This window comes from Xiphophorus couchianus, chromosome 9 (genome assembly GCF_001444195.1).
Source record: "Xiphophorus couchianus chromosome 9, X_couchianus-1.0, whole genome shotgun sequence".
Lineage (NCBI taxonomy): Eukaryota > Metazoa > Chordata > Actinopteri > Cyprinodontiformes > Poeciliidae > Xiphophorus > Xiphophorus couchianus.
In genome coordinates this window covers 33141584-33157148 of record NC_040236.1, presented here as the reverse complement: position 1 = coordinate 33157148, position 15565 = coordinate 33141584, and the positions used below count along the sequence as shown (strand labels likewise).

Here is a 15565-nt window from a genome sequence, read left to right as displayed (position 1 = left end):
ACCACAGCAGACACTGGATCAGAAAGGGGAGAAAGGTCCATCTATGGGTAAGGCCAAGGACAACATCCAAACCGAGAATTTAACTGAGGTTCCTGATAGTCAGACTGCAGAAAATGTTCAAGGAGAGAATTTAACTGAAATTCAGAATCTGCCAAACTCTTCTGAAAAGGCAACAAGTCGAGCAAAGTGTACGTGTCTCGCCAAATTTAAGGAGACTGAACTGGAATATATTGAAGTACAGAAGTACTTAATGAAACAACTCGATGAGATGTTTGATACGAATAATAAACTAAATACTAAACTTAGACAGCAGAGCGCTCGGATCAGGAAACTACTCTCAGAGAGAAGGCAAGGCAAAAAGTCAATGGTTTCTGTTCAAATTCAGACAGATTCACAAAACCGGCCAGAGCAGAAAACAGCCAATTATCAATCGGCTTCAATACAAACGGAGATGGATGTTCAGGAAACCAGCTTTCAGTTAAAACCAGTCCGTCAAACCATTTCCACACAAACTGAACTCTCTTTACTGCTAAAACAACAGCCCTCTGAAAAACAGCTGAACGGGCATCAGGATCGGCAGACCGAGCTGCTTCAGAGATCTACAGGTAAGAACAGGACAGAGTCGGCAGTGAAAACTGCCTCTGAATTAGAAACCTTCAGTAATGAAAAGGTTTCTGGAGCAAAGAGTGAAAAAGACATTTCAACACCAGAAACAGTCGGGGATCCAACAGCTACCATAAAAAATGAGATTCACGCAAATGAAACAGTCATCAGTAAACCACAGGATGAAGAAACTGTCTCCACAACACAACAACATGAGGACCAGCAAGATAAGAGAAAACCATCGAAGAAATATAAACGTAAGATCAGGAGAAAGGCAGCAATGAAAGCTGCCTGTGAGCTGGAGAGCCTCCATAATGAAAACAGTGAACTACAAGAAGTTCCTACACTGGGAACACTTGGGGATCAGATAGCCTCCATTAAAAATGACATTCATATGATTGAAACAGAGATCGCTAAAGTACAGCAGATCACCAAAGAAGAAACGGTTTCTGAAACCCAACAAAATGGGAACCAGCAAGATGAGAGAAAACCATCGAAGAAATATAAACGCAAGCTCAGGAGAAAGGCAGCAATAAAAGCTGCCTGTGAATTGAAAGCTGTCAGCAATGAAAACATTTCTGGAGAAAACAGTGACCAACAAGATGTTTCTATACCAGAAACAGTCGGGGATCCGACAGCGACCATCATAATTGAGGTTCATAGAAACGAAACAGGGATTGATAAACTACAGCAGGCGACTGAAGAAGAAACTGTTTCTACAACACAACAAAATGGAAACCAGCAAGATGTGAGAAAACCATCAAAGAAATATCAACGCAAAAAAAAGAGAAAGATGGCAAAGAAAGCTAAACTGGAAACTGGTGTAAACCCGATAGAGACAGAACAAAACTGGATCCAAAACACTAAGATGCCAAAAACTGATTTAGAAATAATACCAGAGATCCCACAGGCAGCTTCTGGACAAACAGAGACAAAACCTGGCAAAGTTTCAGAGGATGTAACAGGTTGGGTTCCTGAAGGGGAGGAGAGTCGTCTGATAGAAGAACAGAGAACATCACCTCCACAGGTAAAGGTTACATTAAATGAAGGTGTAATCAAAACAACACCTGAGGAATCAGAGACTCCAGCAGCTGAAGGATCAGCTGAGCAGGAAGAGAGACCCATGAAGAAGATTTCTCTGTGGAGGCGTTTGAAAAAGGCTTTAACTCCAACATGTCTGCGCCAGTTCAAAGACAGAAATAACGGCCATCCAGCGTAGACATGACTTTATGTACATTAGATTTAAAGGGGGCGGGGCCATGTGTGGGTTGGGTGATTGGTGGTAATTAGAAAAAGAGCCACTGTTGTTGTTAATTGGACATTTGAATATTAAAAAGCCAGGACTGCACGGTGGGAAGCGTCTCTCCGTGCAGGTGTGGGTTCACTCCGGGTGCTCCGGCTTCCCCCACGTTCAGCAGCATCAGGACTCATGTTCATCCATTCTAAGATTTTTATTTCTAATGCTAAACAGAAAATAAGACAACTACATTTATTAATTAAAGGGAGATTTGGAAAAAGAAAATGTAAACAACATGGAACAAAAAGAGGCTTTTAGAAATCTAAACTATACAAATTGGAAAACATTTTGAAAACTATCTTTCTGGGAAAGATATATACATCTATATCTAAATTTAATTATATATATAGACAAAGATATCTATATATATATGTCTCTCTCTCTATAAATATATATAAATCTATATATAGATATCTATATATATATACTGTACATCTTTCCTTCTCTCAATACATGTATATATATATATATATATATATATATATATATATATATATATATATATATATATATGTATTTATGTAAATATATATATAGATCTACTGTTTAACTTTCAGGAACTTTGCCCTCCTCTGACTATAATATCATTTCTTCTTGTAAACAAACCGATAATTTAATGTAAAATATGAATCCTTGCAGCAATGAGTGCAGTGCTGATCTGCTCTCACTGAGCAGGTAAACTCTTGTGACCTTTGACCCGAGCAGAGGGAGGAGGGGAGGAGTGGGACACGACGTGCAGGAGGTCGTGACGGAGTAAGGCTGGGGGGGTCTGCAGGTCCCAGGGGTGCTGCTTCCGGCCGGCGGAGACCTTACCCCTAATGAAGCCGCCATTACCGGCGTGGAAACGACGCCAGCCCCCCCAGGGGACACGCAGGGGGGTCCGTGGGTGTCCATAAAAACACGCAGAGACGAACCGGGAGCTTCAGATGATTCCGGACTTTCTGCGGATCCTCCACGAGACAGAAATGCTGCGCGAGACCAGGTGAGAAAAAAAAACAACAACAAAAAAATAAAAAACACGTGAAAAACAACTTCTTCTCTAGAAATAATATGATTTAAAGCAATCTGTGACCTTCAGTGTAATTTTTGGTTATTGTAACATTTGTTTTATGATGATTCAGATTGATAAATATTTTTATTATTTTGCAGAGATCCAGATTCCTGCGTCCCGGTGAAGCAGACAGGAAGTCCGTATGAGATGAGCACCAGTGATGGTGAGTTCACGGACATCCGTTTATTTTAATCTGTCCTCTAAGATCAAATTCAGCTTGAAAGCGAAACTGTTCATCAGAAACATGTACAATCTCCTTCATATTTTATTGTTATTATTGACAATTATAGCCTCCTGCTCTCCTTATTTTGGCTATTTGAAGGTTTTCTTGTTTCTTATATTTTAGTAGAAAAGTATTTTTATCCATTAAAAGCTTAAATTTATGTAATTTATTGATGTTAATTTTCATTGTTTTTTCCCCATATGGTCCTGAAATGTCTTTTGGATCTTTTCACAGTAGCGAGATGTGGGATCGGTTTACAGTGCAAAAAATTATGAACTTTCATGTTTCATAAAACTTTGAAACATAAAAGTTTAATTTTGCTTTTTTGAGTCAGTTTACTCCAGTTATTGATTAACTGATCAACTGATCAGCTTGATAAAATGAATATGTTTCGTTTTTATGGCCACCTGTTTTACTGCCCTGCTCTGTGTATGAAGGTTTTCCTCTTTTATCCCTCAGGGTCGCGACCCCTGGGCGTCCATCGGGTCTTCACCAACAGTCGGGAGCGCCGGCGCCAGCAGAACGTCAACGGGGCGTTCGCCGAGCTGCGGCGCCTCATCCCCACTCACCCCCCCGACAGGAAGCTGAGCAAGAACGACATCCTGCGCCACGCGCTGCGCTACATCCACTTCCTGGACCGGCTGCTGGTGGACCAGGAGGACGGCGGCCTGCAGGGGGCGCCTTCGCCCCGCTGGGCCCAGAGCTCAGAGGACGGAGACTCTAACGGCGTGTTGGAGCAGCAGCGCTACCTGCACCGCTACCAGGTGCAGCTGAGCAGCCAATCAGAACCCACCGACGGCCAGACCCTTCCCAGACTGGAAGCTGAACTGGAAACCAGTTCTGGTGTTTGGCTTTTATATTAAAGACTTCTGTCTCGGTGCGAATATTAATGTCAAAAGCTGCGTTTCCATTTGAAATGTACGTAAAACTTTGTTGATATTCTGCTAACGTAGCAAAAATAAAATTTCAACATTAGCAACATTTCGCTAATGTCGAAATAACAAGATTTTACAATTCCAGTGGAAATAAGGAACACAATTAAAATCACATGTGGATAAGTCAGTTCTCACAGGAAGCTGCGCCATCATCCACTTCCTGCCGTCTTTGTTGTTTCCTCCAGTAGTAACTTCCTGTTGTTGGTCACGTGACTCATCTGATGCAGAAAAAAGTGTTTCTGCCGTTGTTTTGTGAAATGAAACAATTTTGATACGGACAAAAAAAGAAAACTAAAAAATGTGAGTTTTTTTCTAGATGTATTTGATTTAAGCGAATTTATTTAGGAAACATGAAATTGCGTAACAGCGTTGTCAATGGAAACGCAGCGAGGTTTGCAGATTGTTCCTGAATATTACAGTTACGCTAAAAATGATGAAGATGATGAACATCATCATCAGCACCATCAACGTTTTGTTTCAGAGAAACATTCCTTAAGAAGTGACTCCATGTGATATTCACATCCACACTGCAAAAACACAAAGTATAACCAAGTATTTTTAATCTAGTTTCTGGTCCAAATATTTCAGTCACTTAAACTAAGACAGAAAACTGATTTAGAAGTAACTTAAAGAAGATATAAAAGCTTTTTTAAGTAAATAATTCCTTATATTGATTTTAAAAAGTTAGTCAATTTCTATAAGCAGATTATTTCATTTATAACATTGGAAATTTTTAAAGTGAAATTATGTCAATGTAACTTGAACTGTTTTGTCAACAATAAGGATTTATTTACTTAAAACCACCAATAACATCTGGCTGAAAAATGACTTGTAAGTTCATTTTCAGTTACTGAGATATTTTCATCAGAAACCAGAACAGAAATACTCTGTGGGATTTTGTGTTTTTACAGTGTCTTTGTTGTTTCAGTAGAAAATTTGTTTTCACGTTCAGGATGTGAAGTTCTGCTCAGGTCCAGTTTCATTTTAAAGGAACTTTTTCTGCTTTTAAACTTTTAATTTCTGTATAAAACATGTTTTTTTTCTTTTTATTGTTAGTTAGAAAAATGTTGTTAAGATTTGATGCTTTTAATCTTTTGATATGAACACAAATTAAATAAGATTACTGAGATTAAATAAGTGATGGTTTCCAATGTAAAACATCACAGTAACTGTTTAATCTGCTTTTAATGTAACAAAAATAAAGAATTTTGATTTTATTTTGCTTATTTCAAAGGAACAATGCCTATGATGAATAGAATAGAATAGAAATATCCGTCACTGTTCAACAGGAGAAATTTTTCTGGAGTTAAAGCAGCAAGTTAAAGTAAAAAGGAGCAAGAATACTCACAGAAAAACAATTTCTGAAAAAAAATAACAATCAAAAACTGTAAAGGCATATTTACAAAATTAGAGAAATAATATAGTTACCAAAAATATACTCAGATTAAAATAATCCTGCAGCAGAATGGGATAATAAAAAAATTACAAGATGTGTATTCATGTATTGGTGCATAAAAAGAATAATGTGCTATTGAAAAGCTGAATTTTATATATATATATTTTCATTTTAATTTAAGCGTCCATGTTATGCAGTGTGTCCACTTCTGAGAGGCAACAAAAAATCCCCAAAAAACAAAACAAAACAGGTTTTGGAAAGCTTTAGGAATCAGGAAAGTTTTTAATCATTTTAAAACAGTCTGAAAGTAAAACTTTGATTTTCCTCCGTTTTTCTTCCCGTTAATCTGTAATAAAGAGGAAGAGGTCAAGGAGGACGGGGGGAAGTGGAAGAGTTGGGAAATGAATAGATGGACTGGCGCTAACGACTGATAAGCATCTCAGCCAATCAGAGAGCCGGACAGTGGGAGGTCGCTAACAGGCCCCAGAGGAGCGGAGGGGCGTGTTCCAATTAGCGGAGGGCAGCGAGAGACGGTGTGATGCTAGCTGCTCCGCGGTTCCCACCTCCGCCTCTCCTCCGGAGAAAAGGCTCCAGCTTCTGACCTGCTGACCAGAATGACGTCATTATCCTTTAACTAAAGTCCTGACTGACCAGATCTACTGTTTGTGCTGCGTTATGGACCGCAGGGTTCTGTTTTTAAACGCAAAACGGGTCGAAATCAGTACGCAAGTAAAAGTAGTACTCCTTCAAACTTTTACTCAAATAAAAGTACAATTAGTCAAGTAAGAGTGGAAAAGTATTTAGTACAAAGTTCTGAGTAACTGATCAAAACAATAATCATTTAATATTATAGAATTACATCATGAGAGGGACCAAAACACAAAGTTCTGACAATTATTTAGCATTTTTAATTGACATAAATAACAATTTCAAAATAATAAAATCAGGTAATAGAAACATTTTTCCTACTTATTTCTTTCAATGTAAGACTTATGAAACTTTAATTATAACTGCAACTGTTTGTTTATGAAACCAAAAAAGGCAAATTTAAACTGCAAATCACAAATTTCATTAAATTAAAAATGCAAAATGAGTTCATTGTGATTTCTTTTGCTTTGTTTTATTTTACCTGCGTAATAATGAACACAATTTTTATGAATTCTATAAATTCTTAAAAATACAAACATAAAAACGGCTCTGAGTTGTTTCGTCATTAAAAGAAGAAGAGACAAATTCAAAGTGTTTGGGCTCATCAGTTGTTTTCATTGGTTTGAAGTCGGGGGCCAATCAAAATCATTTCACGAGCCACAAATGGCCCTCGGGCCACACTTTGAACACCCCTGGGGTCAAGTATCAAGTAAGAAATATGTAATAATAAAGTTACTTAAGTAAAAGTAAAACATAAAGTATATTACAAATACTCCTAAAAGTAAACGATTTCCCAAAAGTAAGAAAAACTAAAAATAATTAGCTACATTATTTTGAAATTTATTGACGTTTTCATTAAACAAACGGGTGAAAATGGTAAAACTATCAATCCAGATAGTAAGGAGAGTTTTAATCAGAATTTATCGTAACAAATATAAATAAAAATTTATCACAATAAATGATAAACAATAAGTTATAACTTAATCCAGCTGCTGGATCATGGGGTGTACTTACTTTTTCTGTCACAGTGACTGAGACGCCCCTCAGCTCCTCTGGGATCTTCGTCTCCGTATCGTCTCTCTGCGTCGCCTCAGATGTTTATCAGCCACCATCATCACGCCCACTCATCACCAGCTAGTTACCAGGCCCGGTGTGTGTGTGTGTGTGTGTGTGTGTGTGTGTGTGTGTGTTCCTCACTGTGGGAAAACACTTTGCTGCCTCTCACACCGCAGCATCCAGTCATGGTGACAAATGGATGCATTCATGTGGAAATGATCATCAAACCTCCTCAGGTTTGCGGATCTGCCAACTACAACACTGTCTGACCTCAGCAACATGGCCGCCAACGCCAACAACATGGCGGCTGTTCCTGGACAAAAACAGAGAAAAGATGGTAATTATCACAGAGCACTGCAGGTTTATTTATTGATAATAAAAAAGTAAAAAATTAGATTTTTTTTTACTTGCACTTTCAGAAAAAACTAAATAAAATATATATCTGGTCAGATTTTAAAATATTATAAAAAAAAAAAAAAAAATCTAATAATTGAAATTTGAAATACAAAATAAAATGCTTATGGTTTCCTGATTTTTTTATTTTTTAAAAAACTTTTACAACACTACCATATATTTTACCATACATTTTTATTTGTGAATTCTTTAACTAGTTGCACTTTACAGAAAAAATATGAGTTTACAAAATAAAAAAACTGAAAATGAGAAAAACACAAAAAGCTATAACTGCATTTATTAATGTTTAAATATTTTGTACTTGCAGTTTTTTAAATAATATCGGCCTTGTTGTTATCAGCCGTTTTATTTTGCTGCAGTTTCAGTTGGGCGACTGGTGACGCCTGCTGGAAATGCGGCGCAATTACATCACAGACCATAAACTCCATTAATGATGTCAGCAGATTTTAGGATAATATTTCAAAATCTCCAAAAATAAATAAAACAAAGAAAGATAAAACAGACTTTTTGTGTTTTTAATACTCAAAGGTTGAAATATTTTTATTAAAAATGTTTCCAAACAACCAACAGCTGCTTTTACAAACATTAAAAGATACAAACATTTTTTATAGATATTTTTTGAAATATTTGTCTAATTTGTTTTTAATAATGACGATATGGAGATCCAATAACTATTATTAAAGTTCCTTAAAACTTTTGGTGATATAAAAAAAATGAATTCCTCATTTTAAAAATATTTTAGTGTTTTCACATGTAATTTTAATTTACATTTTAAGAGCAACAGTTTAGATTTATAGTTATTAAAGTTACTTCCAAGTTTAAAACTCACCAGAGTTTGTGTGTTTTTTCCTCCATTCCTGTAAAGTTTTCCTTTTTGTTTTAACATGTTTATTAGTAACAAACGTAAAATTAAAAATTAGAAGATAAAAAACAAGAACAAAATTTTATTACAATCACCATGGAAACAAAAGTAAAAGTAGAAATATGTCAAATCAAAGAAGTGATTGTTATTATTTTATTCCAAATTAGATCGTTAGAATCAGCATCAATGCAAGCAGGTTTCCAAACACTGTGTGTGATCTGAGCAGGAAGGAGGGTTAAAGTCTACCAGGAGGGCAGATCGCTGCTGCCCCCTGCTGGCCCTCCGCCTCCCTGCAGGCAGCTCCCAGTAGTTAAAGCACAAAATCAAACCAAAACATACAAACACAGGGAATCTGGAATAATCTAAATGAAAATCCAGAGAAGAAGAAAAACATTTGGCCTCAGGAGGAAAAGCGTCCGCTCGCTCCAGGAAGCGGCGCTCCGAACATATTGATAAAATATTGATTATCCTGCTCTGCTTCTCCAAGCAGCTGGGAGTTTTTGGTCCGTTCCCGTCCTCTTCCAGTTCGTCCTGGATCAATACGGTCAGGCGGCGGCGGCTCCGATCCGTCCGACCCGGCGCAGCAGAACTCATCTGGACAACAGATAAGACCTGATCAAGCTGAGGGCAAAGGTCAGCAGCTCCACTGATACAACTCCTCCACGTTTTCTCATCAGTCAGCTGGAAACACTAACAGCTTTAAATCTTCAGAAAAGAACAAAAATATATTCATTTAATCCATTATTTCTTTGAAGACAAATCAGTGACACATAATAGAGAAAATAAAAAAGAATCGACTTTAATCTTCTGAGATCAAAGATCCAAAAAATAAAATAAAATCTAAGTTCTGAGAAAAAAGTCCAAAATGTTTCTCAGTGGCTCTGATCCTCCTGAGTGTCTCTCGGTCGATAGGGAAATATTTAAAACATGTCGCAAGATCATCAAATAACATTATATTTATTTTTCCATCTCTATTAAAGAATGTAGAGGGAAAAACATGAAACATAGATAAATAACATCTTGTGACACATAATCAACCAAATTAGTATAAAAAATGTGTTTTGACTTTTTCTCTTGCTGTAGTTTTGTTTTTTGAAATAAAACATAAATCATCTTTATGTTAAATCTGGCAGCTGTTATTTTAAAAGCTGAAGTCTGAGCTGCTGCTAAAAGCGCTAACTCCACTGACTGTCAGAATAAAAGCACTGACAGTGACCACTCTCCATTTGTTCCCCTGCTGTCTGAAGCCTTGTGTTGACCTCTGACCTGCGCAGGCTGCGAGCTTCGTACAGGGTGTCGTCCCCGTCGCTGTCCACCGCCTCCATCTCCACGGAGTCGTCGTAGTTGGACAGCAGGCCGTACTTCTTCTTCTGGACCGGCTTCTTCAGGCTGCCAGGGTCAAAGGTCAGAAACTTAGGATGTGATGCTGCACATCGGCTGAGGCGACTAATCAGATTAATCGATTATTACAAGAACCGCCATCTAATTGATTTGAGAGTTGCTACTTTTTTATTTTGTTGTGTTTTCTTGCACAGTAAAGGAATTCTGATTATTTTGATTCTGATATATAATTACTGTAGAAATATTGCATGAAGTTCTGATGCCTGATTTCTCCCTTTGCAGAGCTGTTGAATAAAAAATAAAAGAACTGAAGCTAATTTGGGATTAGCAATCTGATCTTGGGAACAGAAGTTATGGGACGTTGTTTTAGCGTAAAAAGTATCTGGCTTTTTAAAATTATTTTTAATATTGCGATATTTAATACTGAGTCTCTGCTGTAAAACCAGACTAACATTTTATAAACGTGAAAGTCGATCTTTATTTTTCCACATTTTTGCAAACCTTTGTTCAGAAACTCAAAAACCCAGCCTTTTTCCTGATCAGTGAACGCAACACAGTAAATGCTAACGATTGGTCACCAAGGCAACAGCTGGACAGAAGGACACGTCTCCACGGACGCCGTCCAGAGGACAGGTTAGCGTTTAAAGAACCGGGCCGGGGTCCAAAACCTTCAGAGAAACATTGAGTCCGGGTCCAGATCATTCGGACCGGAACCGGGACAGAACCAGAACCTGGAGAAAAATAAAGACCAGATTCCTGCTAACGCAACGGACAATAAACTATTAACAGATTTTAGATTTAAGCTCAGGTTTGATCTCAACTTTTTTTAATCTCCAGTGTTTGTGACGCCTTTAGAAAATAAAGAGTAAATTTCAGAAACTTTGACATTAATTTTCTAGAAAACACCTGGAAATTTCTCAATTTGAAAAGTTGGTCGTAAAAAGTCAGAAATTTTAAAAATAATTTCTGAGCTTGGAAAGTGAAAACTGTTCGATATTTGAAACTCTGAAATGTTTCTCTTTTCTTATTTCTATCTAAACGATGCACCGTCTTAATTTCCTCACTAATCTGATCTACATGACAACATGTCCATCACATCTCCTCTTCATTTTACTGCTAATAATTATTTATTCCATCTGTTTGATTGATCTGATCGTTCTGATCAGGTTATTTTGTGATTAAACGTCCATCTTTCTTTCTGTGCCGCATAAATAATATTTGGAACAAAAACTAAAGGTGACCAGATTTTCTGAAGCCGACAAACTGACAGAAATATCAACAATGGATGAAAACTCAAATCAAGGCTGGACTAGATTTTGCCAAAAACTTGTGGGAAGAAAATTCTGATGAGACCAAAATGGAAAAAAGGTCAGAAATGTTTGTGGGACGTCGGAGTTCTGGGTTCTGATCCGAACGAGACTGAAAGTTCAAAACGGAAAAAACAGACGATACATTCAGCCTTCCTGTTCTCTGGTGAAAGTTTCACTCTCCCTCACATCCTAAATAATCTACAGAAATGTTTCAACTGAGAAGATTAATTGTGATAAATCGATTGCTGAGAAAAACGTTAAGATAAGATGTGGTTTGTAAACATGTTCTACGGTGAGTTCAGGTTGGATGTTTTATCTTCATTTGGTTCAAATTCTGTAAAAACAACAACAGAATATTTGCTATCAAATTACTGATCAGTTAATGCAAAAAATTATTCAATTATTCAACAAGCGTACACTAAAATATAACATTTTAGATAATGTTCTTATTAGTATTTATTATATAAAGGCTTTATATAAAAAGGCTTATGTTGCTAAATGAAAAAACTGCAGATGGTGACAATTACTTTGTACGATTAATTGATTAATAGTGCAATTAATCAGTTAATCGACTGAATAATTGATTACTAAAATAATCTGTAGTTGCAGCTCTAGTTTCAAAAAAAGTTGCACAATTTACTGAATCAAAATCAGCGTTAAAATAAGAAAGTTTCCAACATTGCGGTCTCTAGTGACTCTGTCCTGTGCAGTGATGCAGCAATGCCTCAGAGAAGTCAACCTGGGAAGTTCTGCAGTGACCCGACTTCCTGGAGGTTCTGAACTGGATCAACGTTGATTCCCAGTCAGGAAAATCGAGCCTAATGAGCAAATCGACACGGAGCAGGAAGCAACTCGGGACTCGGACGGCATGACGACTGTCGGCTGGTTGCCATGAGCAACCGGCGATGAGGACGGGTTCAGATGATCACAAACCCAGTCCTTCATCAGGTCAGCGTTTGTGACGTGTTTGTGACTCCACACCAGACGGTCGATTTAAAACGTTGTTCAGCTGTTCTATGTTCAGTTTTTTACGTTATTTTATATAAATATTCACTTTTTATCTTAGTGAAAAGTTTTTACACCTGGTTTTTATCTCCATGTTATTTTCTAAAGAAAGATTAGGTCGACATAGAAACACTGTGTGAAAAACTAAGTACACCCCACCATTCAGCAGCCTGCAGGAAGACTTTTAGCACCAACAGCTCTCCATATATAGTGTCAGTATTTCATATTATTAAGGAGAAAATCTGGTTGATTGTCTGTTTATTAAACGTCTCAAACATCAGCTGTCAGATAAATCATCTCAAGTTTGACTCGGAAATTCTTCGCACAATAAATCGCAAAAATATTGTGGTTGTAATATCAGTTTGTGCTTTTATTATTACTATTTATGTCGATAAAGACGCTATATTGAGTGTTGGGAACTTGCATTGTTCTTTTTTGGCTGAAGCGATTAATTGTGTTTAACAGTGATTAATCATGATTTATTAATTGTTAAATTAATTGCAAACTAATTTAGTTATTGATTAATAGTTAACTGGACTATACAGACTCTAAAAAGGTCATTTACTGAAATATAACAGAGCAGTAATTAAATCAAAATGGCACAAAAATATTTACATTTACCTTCTTTGTCTATGAATATCAGGTCCTGATAACCAAGTTTGTTCCTGATTAAATTAATTTCTTCTAGCAGTTTTAACAAATTTCTTCTGCTAAAATTGCACCTTTTTCTGTTATGTCTATATTCTCATTAAATAAAAGTTCTTGTTGCATATTTTGTCCTGTAACATTTGAAAATATTTTCTGTGATTTCAATTCTCTTTCTGAGAAAAAACGTGAACAAAAACCCCACTGGAGTCAAACAATGGGACAGACTGAATATGGAGCTAAAACCATGTCAAAACATCAACCACTATAACACTAAACTATTTTACTCACATTATACAGGGAAGAAGGAAATTAACTGTATAATATGTATTATAATGAGTTTCTTCCTTCCTTCTGTTGTTTTGTTACTATTATTAGCAGATTATTGTTGTTACTTTACTGTCATTATTATCATAATTAGTTTGTTTAATTTGTTGGACATATAACACAAATTATGAGCGGCAGTCTGCTGTAAAACACCACGTCACCGTGCAGCCATGATGATTCGTTTTTCAAGAACAATCTAAAACACGACTTCATCAGTTCATAAATAGCTTTTTTTTCCCATCTCAGATTGTTTCTGAACTGTTGGTGCGAAACGTCGATGGCAGAAGGTTTTGAGTGGATCTGGGCTTTAGGTGCCAAACTGAACGGCGCCAGGAGGGCGAGACCAGCAGGTCATCTGACCCGCTTATCAAAACGTTTGTAACTTTATGAAAGAACAACAACAAAAAACAAAATCAACATAACATGCTCAAATTAATGACCAAACAAAAATAATAATCTCTCTAATTACTGTTTCAACAAGATTTTGTGCAATTCTGTGCATTTTGGTTCCATTACCAAAATAACCAGCAGAGCAGGAGTTTAAAATTAAATTAATTTAATTAAATTAATCAATCATTGATGTGTTCAGCTTATGAATAATCACAGAATAAATATCAATCCTGAAATCCTGATATCGTAACGAACTGAGTGTTATGCTTTTTACGTAATCTATGCTCGTGCTGAGCGCAGGCGGTTGCCACGGTAACGGGTGTGCTTAAATGACAAAGAGAGAGATAATAAAAAGGTAAGAGTGGTTTTGAGTTGATCACCTGTTCCGGTTGTTTTACCTTTGTGCATCGCTGCAGTTTCTGAACGTTCAATAAACCACAAACTTGGACTAATGACCTCGTTCGTCTGTGAGTCACAACAAACATCAAACATAAATATGTTTCATGAAGTGTTTAACAGGGTTGGTAGAGCTGTTGCCTTGCAGCAAGAAGGTCCTGGGTTCGATTCCCGGCCCGGGGTCTTTCTGCACGGATGCATGGTGGGTTTTCTCCCACAGCCAGTATAACCAGTTTAAAAGCTAAAATGACTGGTTATATGCCAGACATGGAAAACTGGGATTCATTCCTGATCTGAACTCCATGATGTTCATCATTTGGGTCTCGCTGTGTCAACATGGCAGCCAGTGGGCTGAGGGACCACAGCTCCGTTTTGAAGAAATTCAAAAGCTGCCCAGTTTTTATCGCTTCGCAAAAAAATTCATCAGCACAGAAACTCCAAAGCACACAAAGAAGAATATACTTTTGTCATAGTAGCCCAAGAATTTCAAACTACTTTCGCTCCTGTGCATGACGTAATGTTGGAAAGGAGCTGACAATTATTCTGTTGCTATGAGTAAGTTTGTAATGTTTTATGTAATATGTGTTTTAATGACCAATTTCTGATAATTACTGAGTTACTAAGTGACATATTTTATTACATTGAGATAAACACGTGTTCACTTCTTCCTTCTCCATTTAAACAGGAAAGTTAGCCAATTATTTTTGCTTCTATGTATGCACATGCACAAGCTTTTTTTTTTAAAACTCAAATAAGTTTTTGTCATAAACCAAACTTTGTTATAAATCCGGGTTTCGCAGATTTGTGTGGTTCTCACCGCACGGCTCGGATCAGGAAGTACAGGACTCCGATGATGGTGATGCCGATGAGGACGTACAAGGCCCGCTGGATCATGGAGCTGCTAGCCCCGAAGTACATCCCGACGTTCTTGGTGCTTCCGCCGCCGCTCAGCGTGCTGTTCGGCCGGCTGGAGTTCGTCGCGGTGGGCTTGACCGTCGTGGCGCCGGCGGCGGGGGCGGCCACGTCTGTGGACAGAACCAGCAGCCAACATGTGGACACGATCACTACCGAGAAAACTCTCCAGAAACTCATCTTCACATCTGAGAGGAGTTCGACACCGGAGGAAAAAAACGGTTCGGATCCTGGAACCGGTACCGGAACAGAGCTGAAGTTTTCCTCATATACACGTCGCTTTAACGGCCGAAACTCCGTCACAGCTTTTGTTGACAAGAAAAGTAAAAGCCCAACCAGGAAGTAGACGCCCCCACACGGCTGACGTCAGAGACAACGTGGAGGATGCTGCGTTCAGGGCAGCTCGGAAGTTTAATATTTGACCGTCAAAACAAATACCGGAAAATACAAAAAAAAAAAAAAAAAAAAAAAAAAACACCAAACAGCTAAAACAATGAATAATTGACCGGATAAATGAATAAACAGAGTTGGACAGAGTAGCTCTGCCCAAGTATATACATCAACTTTAAGATATTTTTACTAAAGTAAAAAGAAATGACTCAAGTTTGAGTAAAAAGTATTTGGTAAAAAGAAAACATCTAAAGTACTGAAAAACAACACAAAAAAATAAAATAAAAAAAAATTTCAGACAAACAAAAGTATAAAGTTCTGTTCAAATTCTGGCATTTTGAGGAGTAAAATATACAAAATTACT

The 15565-nt window shown here is 37.3% G+C and overlaps 2 protein-coding genes and 1 long non-coding RNA gene across 3 annotated transcripts; 2 read left to right on the top strand and 1 right to left on the bottom strand.

The window, feature by feature from the left end:
• Positions 1-2482: 2482 nt before the first annotated feature.
• Positions 2483-5745, top strand: LOC114150458 (T-cell acute lymphocytic leukemia protein 1 homolog). Its single transcript, XM_028026858.1, has 3 exons — positions 2483-2882; positions 3050-3114; positions 3634-5745. The coding sequence occupies exons 1-3, from the start codon at positions 2827-2829 to the stop codon at positions 4035-4037; spliced, it is 525 nt and encodes a 174-aa protein (XP_027882659.1). The 5' UTR covers positions 2483-2826; the 3' UTR covers positions 4038-5745.
• A 2873-nt stretch (positions 5746-8618) lies between these two features.
• fam174c (family with sequence similarity 174 member C) lies at positions 8619-15170 on the bottom strand. Its single transcript, XM_028028536.1, is given in 4 exon segments — positions 8619-9079; positions 9752-9874; positions 14717-15017; positions 15020-15170. Coding segments are annotated over 4 exon segments (489 nt in total). The 5' UTR covers positions 15081-15170; the 3' UTR covers positions 8619-9075.
• Positions 11639-13637, top strand: LOC114151373 (uncharacterized). Its single transcript, XR_003596926.1, has 2 exons — positions 11639-13293; positions 13341-13637. It is a non-coding gene; the product is annotated as an uncharacterized LOC114151373 (long non-coding RNA).
• Positions 15171-15565: the final 395 nt, after the last annotated feature.